At 39.0% G+C, this 17058-nt stretch overlaps 1 protein-coding gene across 1 annotated transcript in view; it reads left to right on the top strand.

Annotated features, from left to right (window-relative positions):
* The window catches only part of npy1r (neuropeptide Y receptor Y1), a 30081-nt gene extending 13597 nt beyond the window's left edge, over window positions 1–16484 (top strand). The window contains exon 3 of the mRNA XM_056256910.1: window positions 15362–16484. Coding sequence (XP_056112885.1) covers window positions 15362–15778 — 417 coding nt within the window. The 3' untranslated portion in view covers window positions 15779–16484. The remainder of the gene's footprint in view (window positions 1–15361) is intronic.
* Window positions 16485–17058: the final 574 nt, after the last annotated feature.

Below are 17058 nucleotides of genomic sequence, written 5' to 3'. Positions count from 1 at the left end.
TAAGTTTATATTGACCTTGTGCTGAAGTAATTATTCACTGATCGAATTCACTATTTGGATATGCCACACATGACGCATGTTGGCCGTTAGTAGCATTAGACGCCATTAGTCCTTGAGTGTCTCTTAACCAGTGATGTAAAACCCTAGACGTCATCATAGCCAAAATATTTTATTTGAGAGCTCCTTCCGTGAGCAAGATTATCAGGGAATAATTTACAGACATTTCGGCCTGTTTCTCACAAAAAGCTATCAGAATATATAGTGCATGAATCATGCAGACCAATTTAAAAGACCAACTTTTTTTGTCTCTTTTGGAGCTTAAATTCTGTGGTCACTATGAAAGGTTGTTTTATGGAAAAGATCGATGTTACATTTCTTAAAAAAACTTTATCTTCCTCTAAAATAAACATGGGGTTAGAATGTCAACACATAATGTAACACTAAATAATCATTTTAGGGGTGCTGCAGGAATGTTTAATTCTGTCAGGAGTCTCCGTGGGCTGTGGAGAGCCCAATTTATTCTATATTCCCATATTAGTCTGAACAGAACAGAACAAATCCCTCCTACAACATCCTGACTGGTGTATCACACCGTACACATCTCTTGTGGAAAAAACTAGGATATTCAAGCTGATGTACTGTACATGTTGCTCTTTTCTTGTTACTGGGGAGTTCAGCTTTTGTCTGACCAGTGAGCTTAGGGGTCAGTGAGATGTCACTGAGAGCTTTGCAGTATGACATTTATTCAGGCTTATCTAAGTACTTATTTGTAAATGTTAAGCTGGCATACGTCATAGATTTCAATTTAATAGTCGTTATCCATTAGAAGAGGCATAAAAGGCAAAATAGGTAAGGTGATAAACTAAGAAAAGTGATAAAATACCTATAAAATAAAATATCAATTAATCAAAATATCAATAAAATATCAATTTTATACTAATGTGCATAATTCAGATGTGTATAATGTGTAAAAATGTATTTAGAATTGTCATTAACGTGTGGTCTACACCTTCCTTTGTGAGGGTATTACTAAGGCAACATGTTTTTTTTTATTAAATAACTGGCTTTTATATTGATATTTTAATAAAGCTAATTAACTGTAAAATATTTATTTTGTTTTAAGTTGACAGCTTTTTTTTCTACTATTACAATAATGTTAGATGTATAAACCTTTAAAATAAAATAAAAAGATTGGTTTATTCTTACTGTTAGAAACAAGAGTTGTCAATACAATAAAATAAGCATGATTCATTTTATGATTTCAAAAAGTGTGTTAAATGTTTTAAAAAATGTAGTGTTAAGGATATTTAATTGATATCTTAAATTAATTTTGACAGTCCTAAAATACATTTTGAAAAACTATTTTTTATCTCCCTTTTTATTTCCCTGACTCCCAGGCATCCTTTTGCACAGTAAATTTCGGCCATGGTAAATGATGTGTTATACATTCCAGTAACAAGAAACATTATAAAGCCTTGAGCAATGAGCAAAAAGAGCAATTAAGTCAGTCAGTGTTTGACCTAGTGACTGGTGAATGGTGATGCGAACGATGCATTGAAATTGAACTAAGTGTGTGATCTTTTACTCTGTTTTAGCACCTTGCTGTGAATATTTCAGTTGAAGCTCCATTATTTGATAATATTTTAAAGCCATCGAAACTAATGATCTGCTTTGTGAGACTCAACACAGAGTTGAGGACGGTCTTAAAAGTCAACTAGAAATCAAAATTGACCTATGTACTATACACATTCATGGTCTTGTTGTAAACTATTCTTTAGTGTGTATCATTCCAAAGAGAAATGTGGTTGTCTTAAATTTAATCAATATTTATTCAAAATTAAATATCTTTCTCACTGATGTCACTTACAGTAAAGGTACAATATGTAAGTCAGCTCATAATCTGCGGTCCAGTCCGGCATCCAAAAACTAGCCCAAGCCAGCTTACAAACTGTGGACCAGTCTGGCATTCAACAACCAGCTTAAGCCAGCTCACAGTTTGTGGACTAGATCTCAGTGGTCTGCGTGTAGCACAAACTGGCTACTAGTCTGTGGACCATCCTAGTGGCCTGCAGTCAGCATAAACTAGCTCTCAGTCTGTGTCCCAGCCCAGCAGTTTGCTATCAGCACATTCCCGTTACCAGTCTGTAGACCAGCTCAGTGGCCTGCACTCAGCACAAACTCGTTATCAGTTACCAGTCTAATGTTTTAAAACAAAAATAAAAAAATAAAAAAATAAAGTTGCCCTCCGAAGAGGGTAAAAAAAAAAAAAAAAGGTACAATATGTAGGAATTTTGTAATAAAATATCCAAAAATCACTTGGACAGTGTGAAATGTTTCCTGCAGTTGTGTACTTACAATATCCCAAAAGTCTCCAAAGATTTTTTATTTCAGAGAAATTCCCATTTTAAATAAGTGGCCGTCTCGGAAAAAAATGTCGCCTGTCAATGACGCAATATCCGCGCTTTCCTCGGTTTCCGCTCGTACTGCCATAGCCATGACGTAACCATGGCGACAGACGCGGACAACTGCATACTGCGTAACGTTTAGCTGCACGCTGTTCTTGTTTCGTTCAATCATTATGGACTATGGCAAGCAGACTTTGGGACAAAAAAAAAGGAGAACTAAAATGAGGATCAAAATCGGCGTGGCGTTTTCGAGATGCCGAGAGCTCCACGTCCGCGACTAACTTGGAGGAGCAACACCGCTCTTGCATATACTTTATTAGACAGGTGAGCAAATGTACATAAAACAAAAGGATGCATCTGTGTTTCCTTGCAACACATGCAACTGTCAATAATATCACTTATAAACAATGAGATACATAGGCCTTTATGACGTGACAGATCAATCATTATGCATATGTTGATTCACCTCAAAAACTATCAAGTGATCGTTATGCTGATGAAAATTCACAGTTATATTGCGCTTTGTATTTTGGTAATGCTTTTTATCACTTGTGTTTTGACCGAGATTATGGCAGTGCAATTAAATACAATCGGATATGTGTTGTTAAACAATATTTAGCCATTACTTGCAAATGTTCGTTCAAATTTACTTTGAGTACGATTGGTTTGAACACGTAAAACAACACGGCATTAACGATAAACACGTAAAACTGCGCAGCATTAACCCAACAAATCATTTGACAAATACCCGTAACAGGATAATAAAGCATAACATTTCGCATTCCTTGCTGTTAATTCATTATGGTGACATAAAATATTGGGATCAGACGTACAGGTAATACAAAAACAAATAAATTACCTCATCCGTGATCATGATTCATTAATTCCATAACATCTCTGGATGGTGAAAACGACATCTCCCATCGTTCAACTCTCCCTCATAGCGTCACCAAGCTTCGCCTTTGTTATTGTTGGTAACTGCGCCCTCTTGTGGCGAAAAATTCCTACATATTGTACCTTTAAGTACATTTAAGCAAATTCACGTTCGGTCTGACTATTCTGTTATCACACCTCTTTTCATCATCCTGTCAAATCCCAAATGAATAAAATTAACAATGTTTACCTCTGAAATACTGCTCATTAATCAATACTTGTTGTAAATTGAATGCATTACATTACGTTTTACCTGAAAAAAAGTAATCTAATTATGTAACTCGTGTTACTTGTGCCAGATTTCAATAGAGCCTTCCAGGCGAAAACCCGGCTAAAACACACGTAAACAGGCCTTAAAATGTAGCGAAAAAAACACCCAATCTGGCAACACCAACCACCAGTGTTGCACAGCGGCCGCTGCATGCGCCATCAAAACAAAAAGCAGCATATAGTCGACAAAGCATCGAGGAGGCGTCGTATCGTATTCGTAGCCTATGATCAGTTTTAAGACAAGGTCGGTGAGGATGGAAAAAATCTTACATTTCTGTGCAAACTTTGCAAACTTTGCCCGCCGATAAAATAATTGCTGTCTGTGGTTGTATATGTGGTTGTATATGGGTTGTGGCAATAAATTTTTTTTAAAAATAGCTCACAGCAACATATGGAAAAAAAGAACTATGAACTAGTTCATTTTTTGGAACCGTGAACTTAGTTCAAAATTGTCAAAGTATGAACTATGAACTGAGATAGTTCACTTTAAAATTTGTGAACTGAACTTTGAACTAGTTCATGTAGAAAGTGACCTTTCCCAACACTGATTCCCAGCAAGCAATAGCCGTCATTTCACCATCTAGGTTAACTAGACCCAATATAGTCCGGCTATGAGTAACCCACTTCTAGCCAAAATAACCTTGAATTTGGTTACATGTCGTATTTGCCTAAATGTATGATATTTGCCGGGATGTATGATATTCCATCATCTATGCAAAGTCAACAGTTATTACAAGGTGTTTGGTTTCTTTGACATGTTCATGTTCTAGATGACTAGTCGGGCTATGGTTAGACGTCTATTAAATTTTCACTGACAGCCCAAATTTTGCCTTGTTTTAGACGTCAGGGCTGTGTTTGGAGAGGTCATAAACCCAAAATTGCTTGCTGGGTTTACTCATGATGTCACTTGCACGATGTCATGATGTCAGTGTTCCAGCTTCTCTCCGCCCGGCCCAACAGCAAGCCAGCTTTATTCATATTCACACACATACACACATACATCCTCACATACTCACTACCCCTCACCCCTCACCCCCACCCCCATCCCAACACCACCTCATTCAAATCATCCTTAGCCTTTCTGAGATCTATATTGTGTTATGTGTGTCGAAGCCACGTTATTGTGATATCTTGTTTAGTTACAGTATGTGTTTGTTTAATGTACATCTGTCTGTTATATGTAGTATTCTTGTGCATGCCGTAGGGTTGCATTTTCTGTAATGTCAATGGTGTTTAATAAAAAATAAAGTAAAAAAATGATGTCACTTGCACAAAAACAGATTTAGTATTCCTCAAAATGAATAAAAACAGTGAAATGCAATCCTGCAATAACCAAATATGCTAAATAATACAAATATAATTTATGTATTTAATCTCACTTTATTATTAAACAGTGTCTTGACCTAATTCGATGATCCAATTCAACCTTACCAATACGCAAAAATGACTTTAGATAAACATCACATTTGTGTTTCATTTTTTTGTTCGTTTTTATTGCTGAAGTAAGAGTGTTGAACTTTCTTCTCCTTTGTCATTTCACTTTCGGTGTGAAAGGGCCTTTACATTTGCCAAAAATAGATATTTTCTTACTTTTGTTAAAATTTAAAAACAAATGAGAAAGCCCAGCCCAGGTGTAAAAAAAGTAACACAAAAGTAGCGTAATGCATTACTTTCCATAAAAAGTAACTAAGTAAAACAATTAGTTACTTTTTTAGGAAGTAACACAATACAGTAAGGCATTATTTTTTTTAAACTAACTTTCCTCATTACAGAAGTAAAATGAAAATTCATGTAGACTTTTTAAAACCAGATACAAGTGCAGACACAAAACTAGTTCAATAGCATTCTTAGAAATGCAATCAAACAAACACACACACACACACACACACACAAAGAAGGTATGTCTGTTCTGGTCTTCTGTATTGTCGAAAGATTTTTGCTGAGGTTTTTTTTATCCTAGAATCCAGTGGCTTTGGACATAGCTCAGTAAAGCAGAGTGTATGTTCTGACTGAACATGACCAACAGCCAACATGATGTGACACATCAGCTCATTGCCAACACAAAGCCAGTATTTCAGGTTTTGAAAGAGAAGGGAGAGAGGGTGGGATTGGTCAGAGAATGGCAGAATAAATGAGTAAGAGAGAGTGAGAAAGAAGATGAGAAGAAAGGGTCTGTGCAAAAAGGCCTCCAAGATCACAAGAATGAGTCATAATCGCTCCCCTGCCAAGGGTACAAAAATAGTAGTATGTAGTAGTATGCGACGATACAAAGGATTCAAAACATAATGTATAAAAGAATGGCATAAATGAAAAGGAAGATTCATGTGACAACCTCCAGCTTCCCAGTAATGGGTTTAATATGGAGATTATTATGCTAATAGAGTTGTAAAAATTAAAATGCGTGTGTGTGGGGTGACAGAATGAGCATTCTGCCGTCACTGTGATGAGTGTTCAGATTGTCAAGTGCTGTTGAGCGTTTGTTGGTGTTCAAGTGAAATGACCGACGTTTGTCAAGGATGCTTGTCACTATTACACCCAATTAACCACGGGCGGTTAGTTTAAAAATGGAACAGCACATACACCCACATACACGCATATCCATATTTGTCTCATTCTTTCTCTCTTTCCCTCTTCATCGCTTGTGTTTTTTCCATCTCTGCCACCCTCATTGAAAAATTCAGCTTTTTTGTGGTTTAGACCAAACTGCGCCACAGAAAAACAAAGCCACTTATCACACTCTTGCTAGTTTATTTCATTTGTTTAGTTACTATGTCCAACAGTGGACATATGTGCATTTTTTTAAAGAAAGGTATGAAAATTCCCACCCCATCTCAAATTATATAGTGTGTTTGATATATATGTGATGGAAATGGTGATTTAAATTTTTCGATTTTTATTTGTTGTTGTTGTTGCTATTGTCATTTGTCTCATTTAAAGGTTAATTTTATATCTATAAAATATGCATAATGAAATATAATATTTTTACACATTTTGGAAAATTTGTTAAAGTTTAATTGGAAAAATTCTCAAAAACAATATTCATGTGATATTTACCTTAATTTTTTTATTGTTTTCTAAACACATTGTCTGTCTCATATATTTCATCTTAATAACTTTCATCTCTTATGATGTGATAAAATGATGCCACAAACTTTGGGCAGCTCTATTTTTATTTTTATTTATTTTATATTTATTTTTGGTAATTGGTAGAAATAATTTCCATACAATACAATGATTTTCTTATTTTAAGAGTGAAAACCAGGGGAATGTCACGTGTAGACTAACACTGAAACAAAATCAAAGTTCAATAAAGAGTCTTTTAAAAAAACAACAATGTGAACACGTAAATCAGAATAACAACTACACTTAACATAAACAATACTGGACGAAGTACAGAGGAAACACAGGGCTTATAAACATGCGGAAACGTAATCAGGATGAAACAGAACAGGTGTGTGTGACTAATTAACAAATGAGGAAACTAGGAATTCAGGCTAACAGGAACAGATCAAACAGTGAAAATGGAACTTTAAAAAGACAAAACAGAACATAACCATTAGGGACAAGGATAAAACAATATACTCTATGCAAAAGTAGCAAACTATAAATGATGAAGGCTGTGTAAACGATTTTCAAGAATTCTATACTGTAAGTTGAAGAAACAGTTACAAATAGTACAGTTTAATGATGAAAATAAGATGTGCAACTAAAACAATAAAATAAGTGTTAAATTAACATTAATTAGCATTATATTACTTAAAATTCACCACAGTATTTAAAAAACTGAAAAAGTGCACTATTCACTGTCTTTAGTAACTGGCAATCTTAAAATGGCCACATACCAGCCAATTAATCACTCTGGCCAATATTTTGGTCTATCATTACCAGAGAAAATGACTAAAGCATTTATATTCAGATGGATCCTTAGGTGTTACTGTCATCCAACCATCCCACGGTCCAATACTTCAGAATGTGAAGCCAACAAAGATTCTGGCTGTCCGATCAGGGCAGCAACTGTCGGATTGCATCAGATCAGTCTCTTTCTGTATGAGCCAACTACTTTATGCATCCTAATGACTGAGGGACTTTTTTATGTTCAGCTGTCAGTACAATTGACCTAGAACCACATTTAATCAGCCCACTAAACAAAGCCAGCTTTCCATGGAAAATTATTTGGATATAGAGACAAACCTACAAATAACATACCAAACTGTATACAAATTCACTATTCCAGTCAGGCTAATGCTGGCTTTCAAATGTGAGCTGAAGTAAATAATAAGTTACAGATAAACACTTGCATCTCAATCTGTGTTTTCATCCTCTCTCTCTCTCTCTCTCTCTCTCTCTCTCTCTCTCTCTCTCTCTCTCTCTCTCTCTGCCTCTGGGTTTTGTGTCATGCAGTTATTTCAGGTCACAGGACTCTGTGCCATTGTTGCCATTCATCAAATAAAGAGAGAGAATGAAAATGGAGGAAGCTAGAAATAAGAAGGAGGGAAAAGTCTTTTGTGGGTTTTTTTTAGTCAGTTGTGTTTGCAAGACTCTGATCTGTTGGCATGTAATGAACTAATGTTTAATTCATTCATCTTGTCTCGGTAATGCATGCATATTTAGGCAACATTTAAACGTAAACATTATTACGTTTTTACAGCTAAAAACTTACAATATTATGAATCCTTTATATCAAAGATATTTGTATAATTGCCCTTTTACCATTTTATAGACCATTTTTTAGATTCTTAAACACAACTATACAACTTAATGGACAGAAATAATACCCCATCATCTGAGCTGATTGCCTTGTTTCCAGCTCGGGTGTCCCGAGTTCGAGTTCCTACTCGTGGACCTTTCCCGATGTGCTTTGTGAAATACTCTTAGAGCAAAAATTTTATAGTCCTAAAATTAGTCCTAAAAGTTTCTCCTAAACTGGGAAGTTGAGCTACTTTTAGCCTTAAGATGGGTTGTGAATACAGCCCCAAATATGGTAAACGGAAGCTCAAGTATGCTTGATGTACGAGAACCAATGAGGTTCTTTCTTGTGTTACGCGGCATGTTCAAGCTTCTGCAGGAACCAATGAGGTTCATTCTTGAATGTTACGCGGCACGTTTGAGCTTCAGCAGGAACCAATGAGGTTCATTCTTGTGTGTTACGCGGCACGTTTGAGCTTCAGCAGGAACCAATGAGGTTCATTCTTGTGTGTTATGCGGCACTTTTGAGCTTCAGCAGGAACCAATGAGGTTCATTCTTGTGTGTTACGCGGCACGTTTGAGCTTCAGCAGGAACCAATGATTGATGTTTTATTAACAAGGTTCGGGAGGAACACGTTCTAATGATCAAACAATCAAGTCAGCCAGCTGTCAGCAATCAGTAATCAACTGGTCCACTCAATCAGCACAAATAAAGCCTATAAATACACACAGTCAACTCACCCATATTCCTCGACAGTTTTCAGCATCCCTCCACCACCCCATCTCCTCACACTTGCCTAGTTATCTTCCTAAACAGAGATACGGGGGAGTACTCTGGGTTCGGGCCCAATTTCCGAGCTCGGAGCCCTCCCCCCGGACAGCACGCCAAATACGCATAACCATTTTTATTCTCTGATCATTGGCAAGTGTGAACTCGTGAAGGTTCATTCTTGTGTTACGCGGCACGTTTGAGCTTCTGCAGGAACCACTGAGGTTCATTCTTGTGTTACGCGGCACGTTTGAGCTTCTGCAGGAACCAATGAGGTTCATTCGTGTGTTACGCGGCACGTTTGAGCTTCTGCAGGAACCACTGAGGTTCATTCTTGTGTTACGCGGCACGTTTGAGCTTCTGCAGGAACCAATGAGGTTCATTCTTGTGTGTTACGCGGCACGTTTGAGCTTCTGCGGGAACCAATGAGGTTCATTCTTGTGTTACGCGGCACGTTTGAGCTTCTGCAGGAACCAATGAGGTTCATTCGTGTGTTACGCGGCACGTTTGAGCTTCTGCAGGAACCAATGAGGTTCATTCTTGTGTGTTACGCGACACATTTGAGCTTCTGCAGGAACCAATGAGGTTCATTCTTGTGTGTTACGCGGCATTTTTGAGCTTCAGCAGGAACCAATGAGGTTCATTCTTGTGTTACGCGGCACATTTGAGCTTCAGCAGGAACCAATGAGGTTCATTCTTGTGTTACGCGGCACATTTGAGCTTCTGCAGGAACCAATGAGGTTCATTCTTGTGTGTTATGCGGCACGTTTGAGCTTCTGCAGGAACCAATGAGGTTCATTCTTGTGTTACGCGGCACGTTCAAGCTTCTGCAGAAACCAATGAGGTTCATTCTTGTGTTACGCGGCACGTTTGAGCTTCAGCAGGAACCAATGAGGTTCATTCTTGTGTTACGCGGCACATTTGAGCTTCTGCAGGAACCAATGAGGTTCATTCTTGTGTGTTACGCGGCACATTTGAGCTTCTGCAGGAACCAATGAGGTTCATTCTTGTGTGTTATGCGGCACGTTTGAGCTTCTGCAGGAACCAATGAGGTTCATTCTTGTGTTACGCGGCACGTTCAAGCTTCTGCAGAAACCAATGAGGTTCATTCTTGTGTTACGCGGCACGTTTGAGCTTCTGCAGGAACCACTGAGGTTTATTCTTGTGTTACGCGGCACGTTTGAGCTTCAGCAGGAACCAATGAGGTTCATTCTTGTGTGTTACGCGGCACGTTTGAGCTTCAGCAGGAACCACTGAGGTTCATTCTTGTGTGTTATGCGGCACGTTTGAGCTTCTGCAGGAACCAATGAGGTTCATTCTTGTGTGTTACGCGGCACGTTTGAGCTTCTGCAGGAACCAATGAGGTTCATTCTTGTGTTACGCGGCACGTTTGAGCTTCAGCAGGAACCAATGAGGTTCATTCTTGTGTTACGCGGCACGTTTGAGCTTCAGCAGGAACCACTGAGGTTCATTCTTGTGTGTTACGCGGCACGTTTGAGCTTCTGCAGGAACCAATGAGGTTCATTCTTGTGTGTTACGCGGCACGTTCAAGCTTCAGCAGGAACCAATGAGGTTCATTCTTGTGTGTTACGCAGCACGTTTGAGCTTCTGCAGGAACCAATGAGGTTCATTCTTGTGTGTTACGCGGCACGTTTGAGCTTCTGCAGGAACCAATGAGGTTCATTCTTGTGTGTTACGCGGCACGTTTGAGCTTCAGCAGGAACCAATGAGGTTCATTCTTGTGTGTTACGCAGCACGTTTGAGCTTCTGCAGGAATCAATGAGGTTCATTCTTGTGTTACGCGGCACGTTTGAGCTTCAGCAGGAACCACTGAGGTTCATTCTTGTGTGTTACGCAGCACGTTTGAGCTTCTGCAGGAACCAATGAGGTTCATTCTTGTGTGTTACGCGGCACGTTCAAGCTTCTGCAGGAACCAATGAGGTTCATTCTTGTGTTACGCGGCACGTTTGAGCTTCAGCAGGAACCAATGAGGTTCATTCTTGTGTTACGCGGCACATTTGAGCTTCTGCAGGAACCAATGAGGTTCATTCTTGTGTGTTACGTGGCACGTTTGAGCTTCAGCAGGAACCACTGAGGTTTATTCTTGTGTGTTATGCGGCACGTTTGAGCTTCTGCAGGAACCACTGAGGTTCATTCTTGTGTGTTACGCGGCACGTTTGAGCTTCTGCAGGAACCACTGAGGTTTATTCTTGTGTGTTACGCGGCACGTTTGAGCTTCTGCAGGAACCAATGAGGTTCATTCTTGTGTGTTACGCGGCACGTTTGAGCTTCAGCAGGAACCAATGAGGTTCATTCTTGTGTGTTACGCGGCACGTTTTAGCTTCAGCAGGAACCAATGAGGTTCATTCTTGTGTTACGCGGCACGTTTGAGCTTCTGCAGGAACCAATGAGGTTCATTCTTGTGTGTTACGCGGCACGTTTGAGCTTCTGCAGGAACCAATGAGGTTCATTCTTGTGTGTTACGCGGCACGTTTGAGCTTCAGCAGGAACCAATGAGGTTCATTCTTGTCTGTTACGCGGCACGTTCGAGCTTCTGCAGGAACCAATGAGGTTCATTCTTGTCTGTTACGCGGCACGTTTGAGCTTCAGCAGGAACCAATGAGGTTCATTCTTGTGTGTTACGCGGCACCTTTGAGCTTCAGCAGGAACCAATGAGGTTCATTCTTGTGTGTTACGCGGCACGTTTGAGCTTCAGCAGGAACCAATGAGGTTCATTCTTGTGTGTTACGCGGCACGTTTGAGCTTCAGCAGGAACCAATGAGGTTCATTCTTGTGTGTTACGCGGCACGTTTGAGCTTCAGCAGGAACCAATGAGGTACATTCTTGTGTGTTACGCGGCACGTTCGAGCTTCTGCAGGAACCACTGAGGTTCATTCTTGTGTGTTACGCGGCACGTTTGAGCTTTGAGCTTCAGCTTTGACCTCAGTGGTTCCTGCAGAAGCTCAAACGTGCCGCGTAACACACAAGAATGAACCTCATTGGTTCCTGCTGAAGCTCAAACGTGCCGCGTAACACAAGAATAAACCTCAGTGGTTCCTGCAGAAGCTCAAACGTGCCGCGTAACACACAAGAATGAACCTCATTGGTTCCTGCAGAAGCTCAAACGTGCCGAAGTTGAGTGTGCTTCCTGGGGCACATTAATCTGTGACAACACCATTATTTAGCTTGCAACGTCATGTTTGCAGCCCTTAAAGAGGGTCCTGTTTGTATTCTGCCCGTCAGTTTGTGTTTATTCAATAATATAAAAGACATAGAGCCTGAAAACACACACACACACACACACACACACACACTCACATACACACACACACACCGAGATCATCATCTGAAATGTCAGAGCAGCTTTTTCCCCCACTGTGTTCTTAATGATGGTTTGCCCTCGGGTCAGCTATAGTTTATGAGCCCTGGCAAGCATGTCATATGGTTGTGTACCGTGGTTGTTGGTGGAGGGTGTTGATTTTAGACTGCAAATCTAATTCAAATATATACTAAATGTGGATGTGTACAAACATGTTTTTTGATAAAGACACATTAAAGTGCCCCTATGATGCTATTTAAAAGTTCCTCATTTTGTTTTGGAGGTCTCCTACAATAGGCCATACATGCAACGAAGATCAAAAAGCACTTTCATTTTCTCATTATATACATTGCAGCATAACCTCTTTTCTCACAGTGTCTGAAACGGTTCAAGAAGGCTATGTCCACATTGTCAGTCCAATTGAAATCTGATCTAAATTATTAACTGTCCACACTGTGTATCGCAACTGTTCAGATCCGATTTGTGTGTCCCATGGCACTCTTTAGTTTTCTGGAATATCTGCATTGGCAATGACATTGCGTTGGTATACGCCAAAAACAACAACAACAGCAACATGGAGGGGTTTGCAATACAGATGCTGTTTTATATACAACGTGACAATGTGTAGCTGCCCGCTGGACTTCTGTGTTATGAGGCAGTGGCAGAAATGTAAGAGGCTGGTATGAGCAGCTTTATTCTGTGCTGTCGTCTCCGCCGGTCTCGAACTTCAACATGTCTCTATTGTATTGTAATTTTCTGCTCGACCAGCACTGCAGCGACTTTCAGCATGTTTATATGACAACGTCAGACATGTTTACTTTTTACGTGGCGTGAGGAAGTGACATAAACCACGCAAAATCAGATTAGAACGGTCAACCTGAAACGGATTTCCAGAAATGCGATTTGAACAGGATTTCAAACCACATATAAATGTAGCTCAAATGGATTTGTAAAAATCGCATCTCATGTAATTTTTTGCCATTCACACTTGCTGAATATAATCAGATTCCAATTTGGACTTGACTTGGACTGACAGTCCGAGGCTACGTTCACACTGTCAGTCCAAATCCGATTATTTGTGTATATCTGATTTGGGAAACTAATCTAAAATTATTGACGTTCACACTGTGTATCGCAACTGTTCAGATCCGATTTGTGTGTCCATGCAGCTCTTTCATTTTCTGGAATATCTGCATTGGTTTCTATGACAATGCAACATGAAGGGGTTTGCAATAGAGTTGTCTTGTTTAAATTTGACGACATTACAATGTGTAGCCGCCTCACTGGTCTACTGCATCTTCTGAGGCAGCGGCAGAACCGTAGGAGGCAGGTATGCGTGGCTTTATTCCGTGCTGTCGTCTCTTTCGGTTTACAAACATGTCTCCTTTATATTGTTATTTTCTGCTCGTCCGGCAGATTGGAACAACACAGCCTTGTTTCGGCAGTGACTTTCAGCATGTTTCCTATAACAACGTCTGACGTTTACGTTTTACGTGGCGTGAGAAAGTCACATAAACTACGATCAGAGCAGTCAGACTAAAAACAGATTTCCAGAAATGTGATTTAAATAGGATTTCAAACCGCATATGGATGTGGCTTGAAACGGATTTAAAAAAATTGCATTTCATGTGATTTTTTGCCGTTCATACTTGCTGAATCTGATCGGATTTCAATCGGATATGCACACGGATTTGGACTAACAGTCTGAACGCAGGCTGAATGAGGCTTAAAGTATTCGGGATCTTTCAACCCCTCCTTTCAGAGAACCTACTCTGCTTTGATTTGTCAAAATCAAATGATTCAGTCTGTTGTGATTGGTTTTGACTGGCGGTTCAAAGTAGATGTTGTTTGTGGGCAGCCAGTGAAGACGACATGCGGGCATTATGCAAATTTGTTACAAACCTTCATAGGTTCGTGCACGAAATAAGACTGGAGTTATTGACGACTCGTTTCAGGCAGTTCTGAATCAGTTCTTTTTTTTGGGAGACAATAGTTGTGTCCCAAATGTACACTATGTACTAATGCACTATGTACTCAACTGTGTAGTTTATGAATTTGATAAGGTTATTTTGTCATTCAACATCGAAGTCTGATAATACGTAAAGCTGCAACATTGCATGAATGTTACATTGAAATGTCTAACATTCCACGCTTCGTTTTTTCAGTTAATTAAGTGCATCACCTGGGTATTTAAAGTGCACTTTTTATTTTTGGAATTTTCTGTGAACACACTACTTTCAATATTTGTACTACAAAACGTCACAGAATAGTGCATACGTAGCCTATGCAAATTGTGATGCACCTAATAACTCCATTTATCATGCACTTTGATCTTTGAATTTTTGCAGACCTCTTACATTCACAAACAGCTATACTACATGAAAGGTAATATCAGAAAAAGCATAATGGGGCACTTTAAAAACCCCCTGGAAGCTTTAGACCATTATTTTTTTGTCACTTGTCAAATGCCTTTTATGTATAAACTAACGTTTTACCCTTTTCCAAGATCCAGATTTCAGTCAGAAATTGAGAATTCGTCATAAAATGGTGCAAATTATGATAATTTAAACAATGAGTCAAATTAACATGAACCATTTTAATATTTCACGCAACATTTTTTGCTTCAATGTTTTTTTTACGAATTACGAAACTCAAACATTAATTATTATCTTTATAGGATACATACAATTCTACAATAAAATGATTTAAAACATGTTTAAATAATAATAATAATAAAATAATAATGCATAAAATAGCTCTGATTTACCCCCCCCCCCAAAAAAAATTTTTAAGGTATAATTTCCAATGCCTTGTGGTATTTAACACTATAGGCTACATTGTTTAATATGTGGTGGAAATGACACTGTGTTGGAAAAAATATTGCTGTTGGATAAATTAAATAATTTACTAACTGTCCACAGGGCCAAAAGTGTTAACACCTATATAAACAAAATATTTTTTATCTTCTCTTCCACTCAGATCTACACTCGTCTGCAGCGGCGTAATAACATGATGGACAGAATACGTGAAAACAAATACCGTAGCAGTGAGACAAAACGGATTAACATCATGCTCTTTTCCATCGTGGTGGCATTTGCGGTTTGCTGGCTCCCGTTGAACGTGTTCAATGCCGTCATCGACTGGAACCATGAAGTGGCTATGCACTGTACCCACAATCTCCTGTTCTCGCTGTGTCACCTAACGGCCATGTGCTCAGTCTGCATAAACCCGGTGTTCTACGGGTTCCTGAACCGCAACTTCCAGCGTGACCTTCGGGCTTTCCGACTCTGCAAGATTGTGTCAGCACGGGAGAATGAATATGACATGGTTGCCATGTCGACTATTCAAACGGATGTGTCTAAGATGTCACTGAGAATTAGTAGCCTTGATCTCTAGTACAGTTTTGTAAGTGACACTCGTGTCTGTGTTCTGTAAAATGCACTGTCTTGATAAAACGTCTCTTCAGATTTAGTTTAAAAAAGTGCATTTAAAAAAAAAAACATTAGAGTGATTGTTACTAGTAAACATAACGTTTGATATCATGACTTATGCTATAAGAAAGCAACTACTTTCCAAGCTCTGTTTTACAGTATAATTGTAAAATTGTATATACAAAATCGAGCAAGGATGCTGAATACATTATTTGGAAACATCCAATGTCCCGCATTAGTGAGTGGCTCATTGGGACCAAGTACTGTAAGAGTCTGAAGACATAAAAGAAATCGTACGATTCCGACTGAGCTTTGATCACTCAGATGAATTCTTCCTGCTGTGTGTTTGAATCGGAGGGAAGAAAGAATAAATGGAAATGAATGCAAAGCCCAAGAGGTCACAAATTCAGAAATGGATTTAAATGTATAATGAATGTCAGATGTGACTTTTAAGAGAGACACTGAACTACTGTTTCTTATCTGGATTCATTTCTCTGAGTTCTGAGTGCTGAAAACAAAACTAAATTGATTTTCCTCTTATTTATCCCTTGACAAAGCAAGCCTGCAGGAAGTAAAGGGCTGTTTTTTTCACACTGACAGCAATTTGCAGCAATAAAGTGACCCTACTTTGTTCTTTTTCAATGGGAATTGGCCATTTCTGACGACACAAGTAACAGCGATTGTTGTTGGTGATGAGACAAAGTTGAGCACAGTGGCTCGGCAATCTCCAGCCATTTAAACACTGTCAGTGTAAACAAGGCTTTTGTGCCATTGCTCACAATGGTTATTTAAGGCATGGATGCCCAGTCCTGCTCCTTGGAGGCCATCGTCCTGTTTCCAACCATAATTAAACACCTGAACCAGGTATTCAACGTCTTTAGGGGTGCTAGAAACTTTCAAGAAGGATTGGCTACCCCTGCTTTAAACACTTTGTTTTTTGTTTTGTTTTGTTTGGTTTTGTTTTGTTTTGTTTGCTTTGTTTTATTTGTTTTGCTTTGCTTTGCTTTGCTATGATTTTTGTTTTGCTTTGCTTTGTTTTGATTTTTGTTTTGTTTTGTCTTGTTTTTTGCTTTGCTTTGTTGTTTTTTCCACTCTCACCTAATCCACATAATACACAAACAAACATAGGAATGTATCAGTACACTCTAAATGCTGGGTTGTTTCAACCCATGTTTAGATCAAATATGGACAAAGCCAACCATTGGTTCAATAAAAAAATTTAAAAGCAGCAGTTGCGTTCGTCCA

Source organism: Rhinichthys klamathensis, unplaced genomic scaffold (genome assembly GCF_029890125.1).
Source record: "Rhinichthys klamathensis goyatoka isolate OS25496 unplaced genomic scaffold, OSU_Roscu_1.1 h1tg000133l_1, whole genome shotgun sequence".
Classification (NCBI taxonomy): Eukaryota; Metazoa; Chordata; class Actinopteri; order Cypriniformes; family Leuciscidae; genus Rhinichthys; species Rhinichthys klamathensis.
Note: the sequence above shows the minus strand (reverse complement) of the source record. Positions and strands in the feature narration are given on the sequence as shown.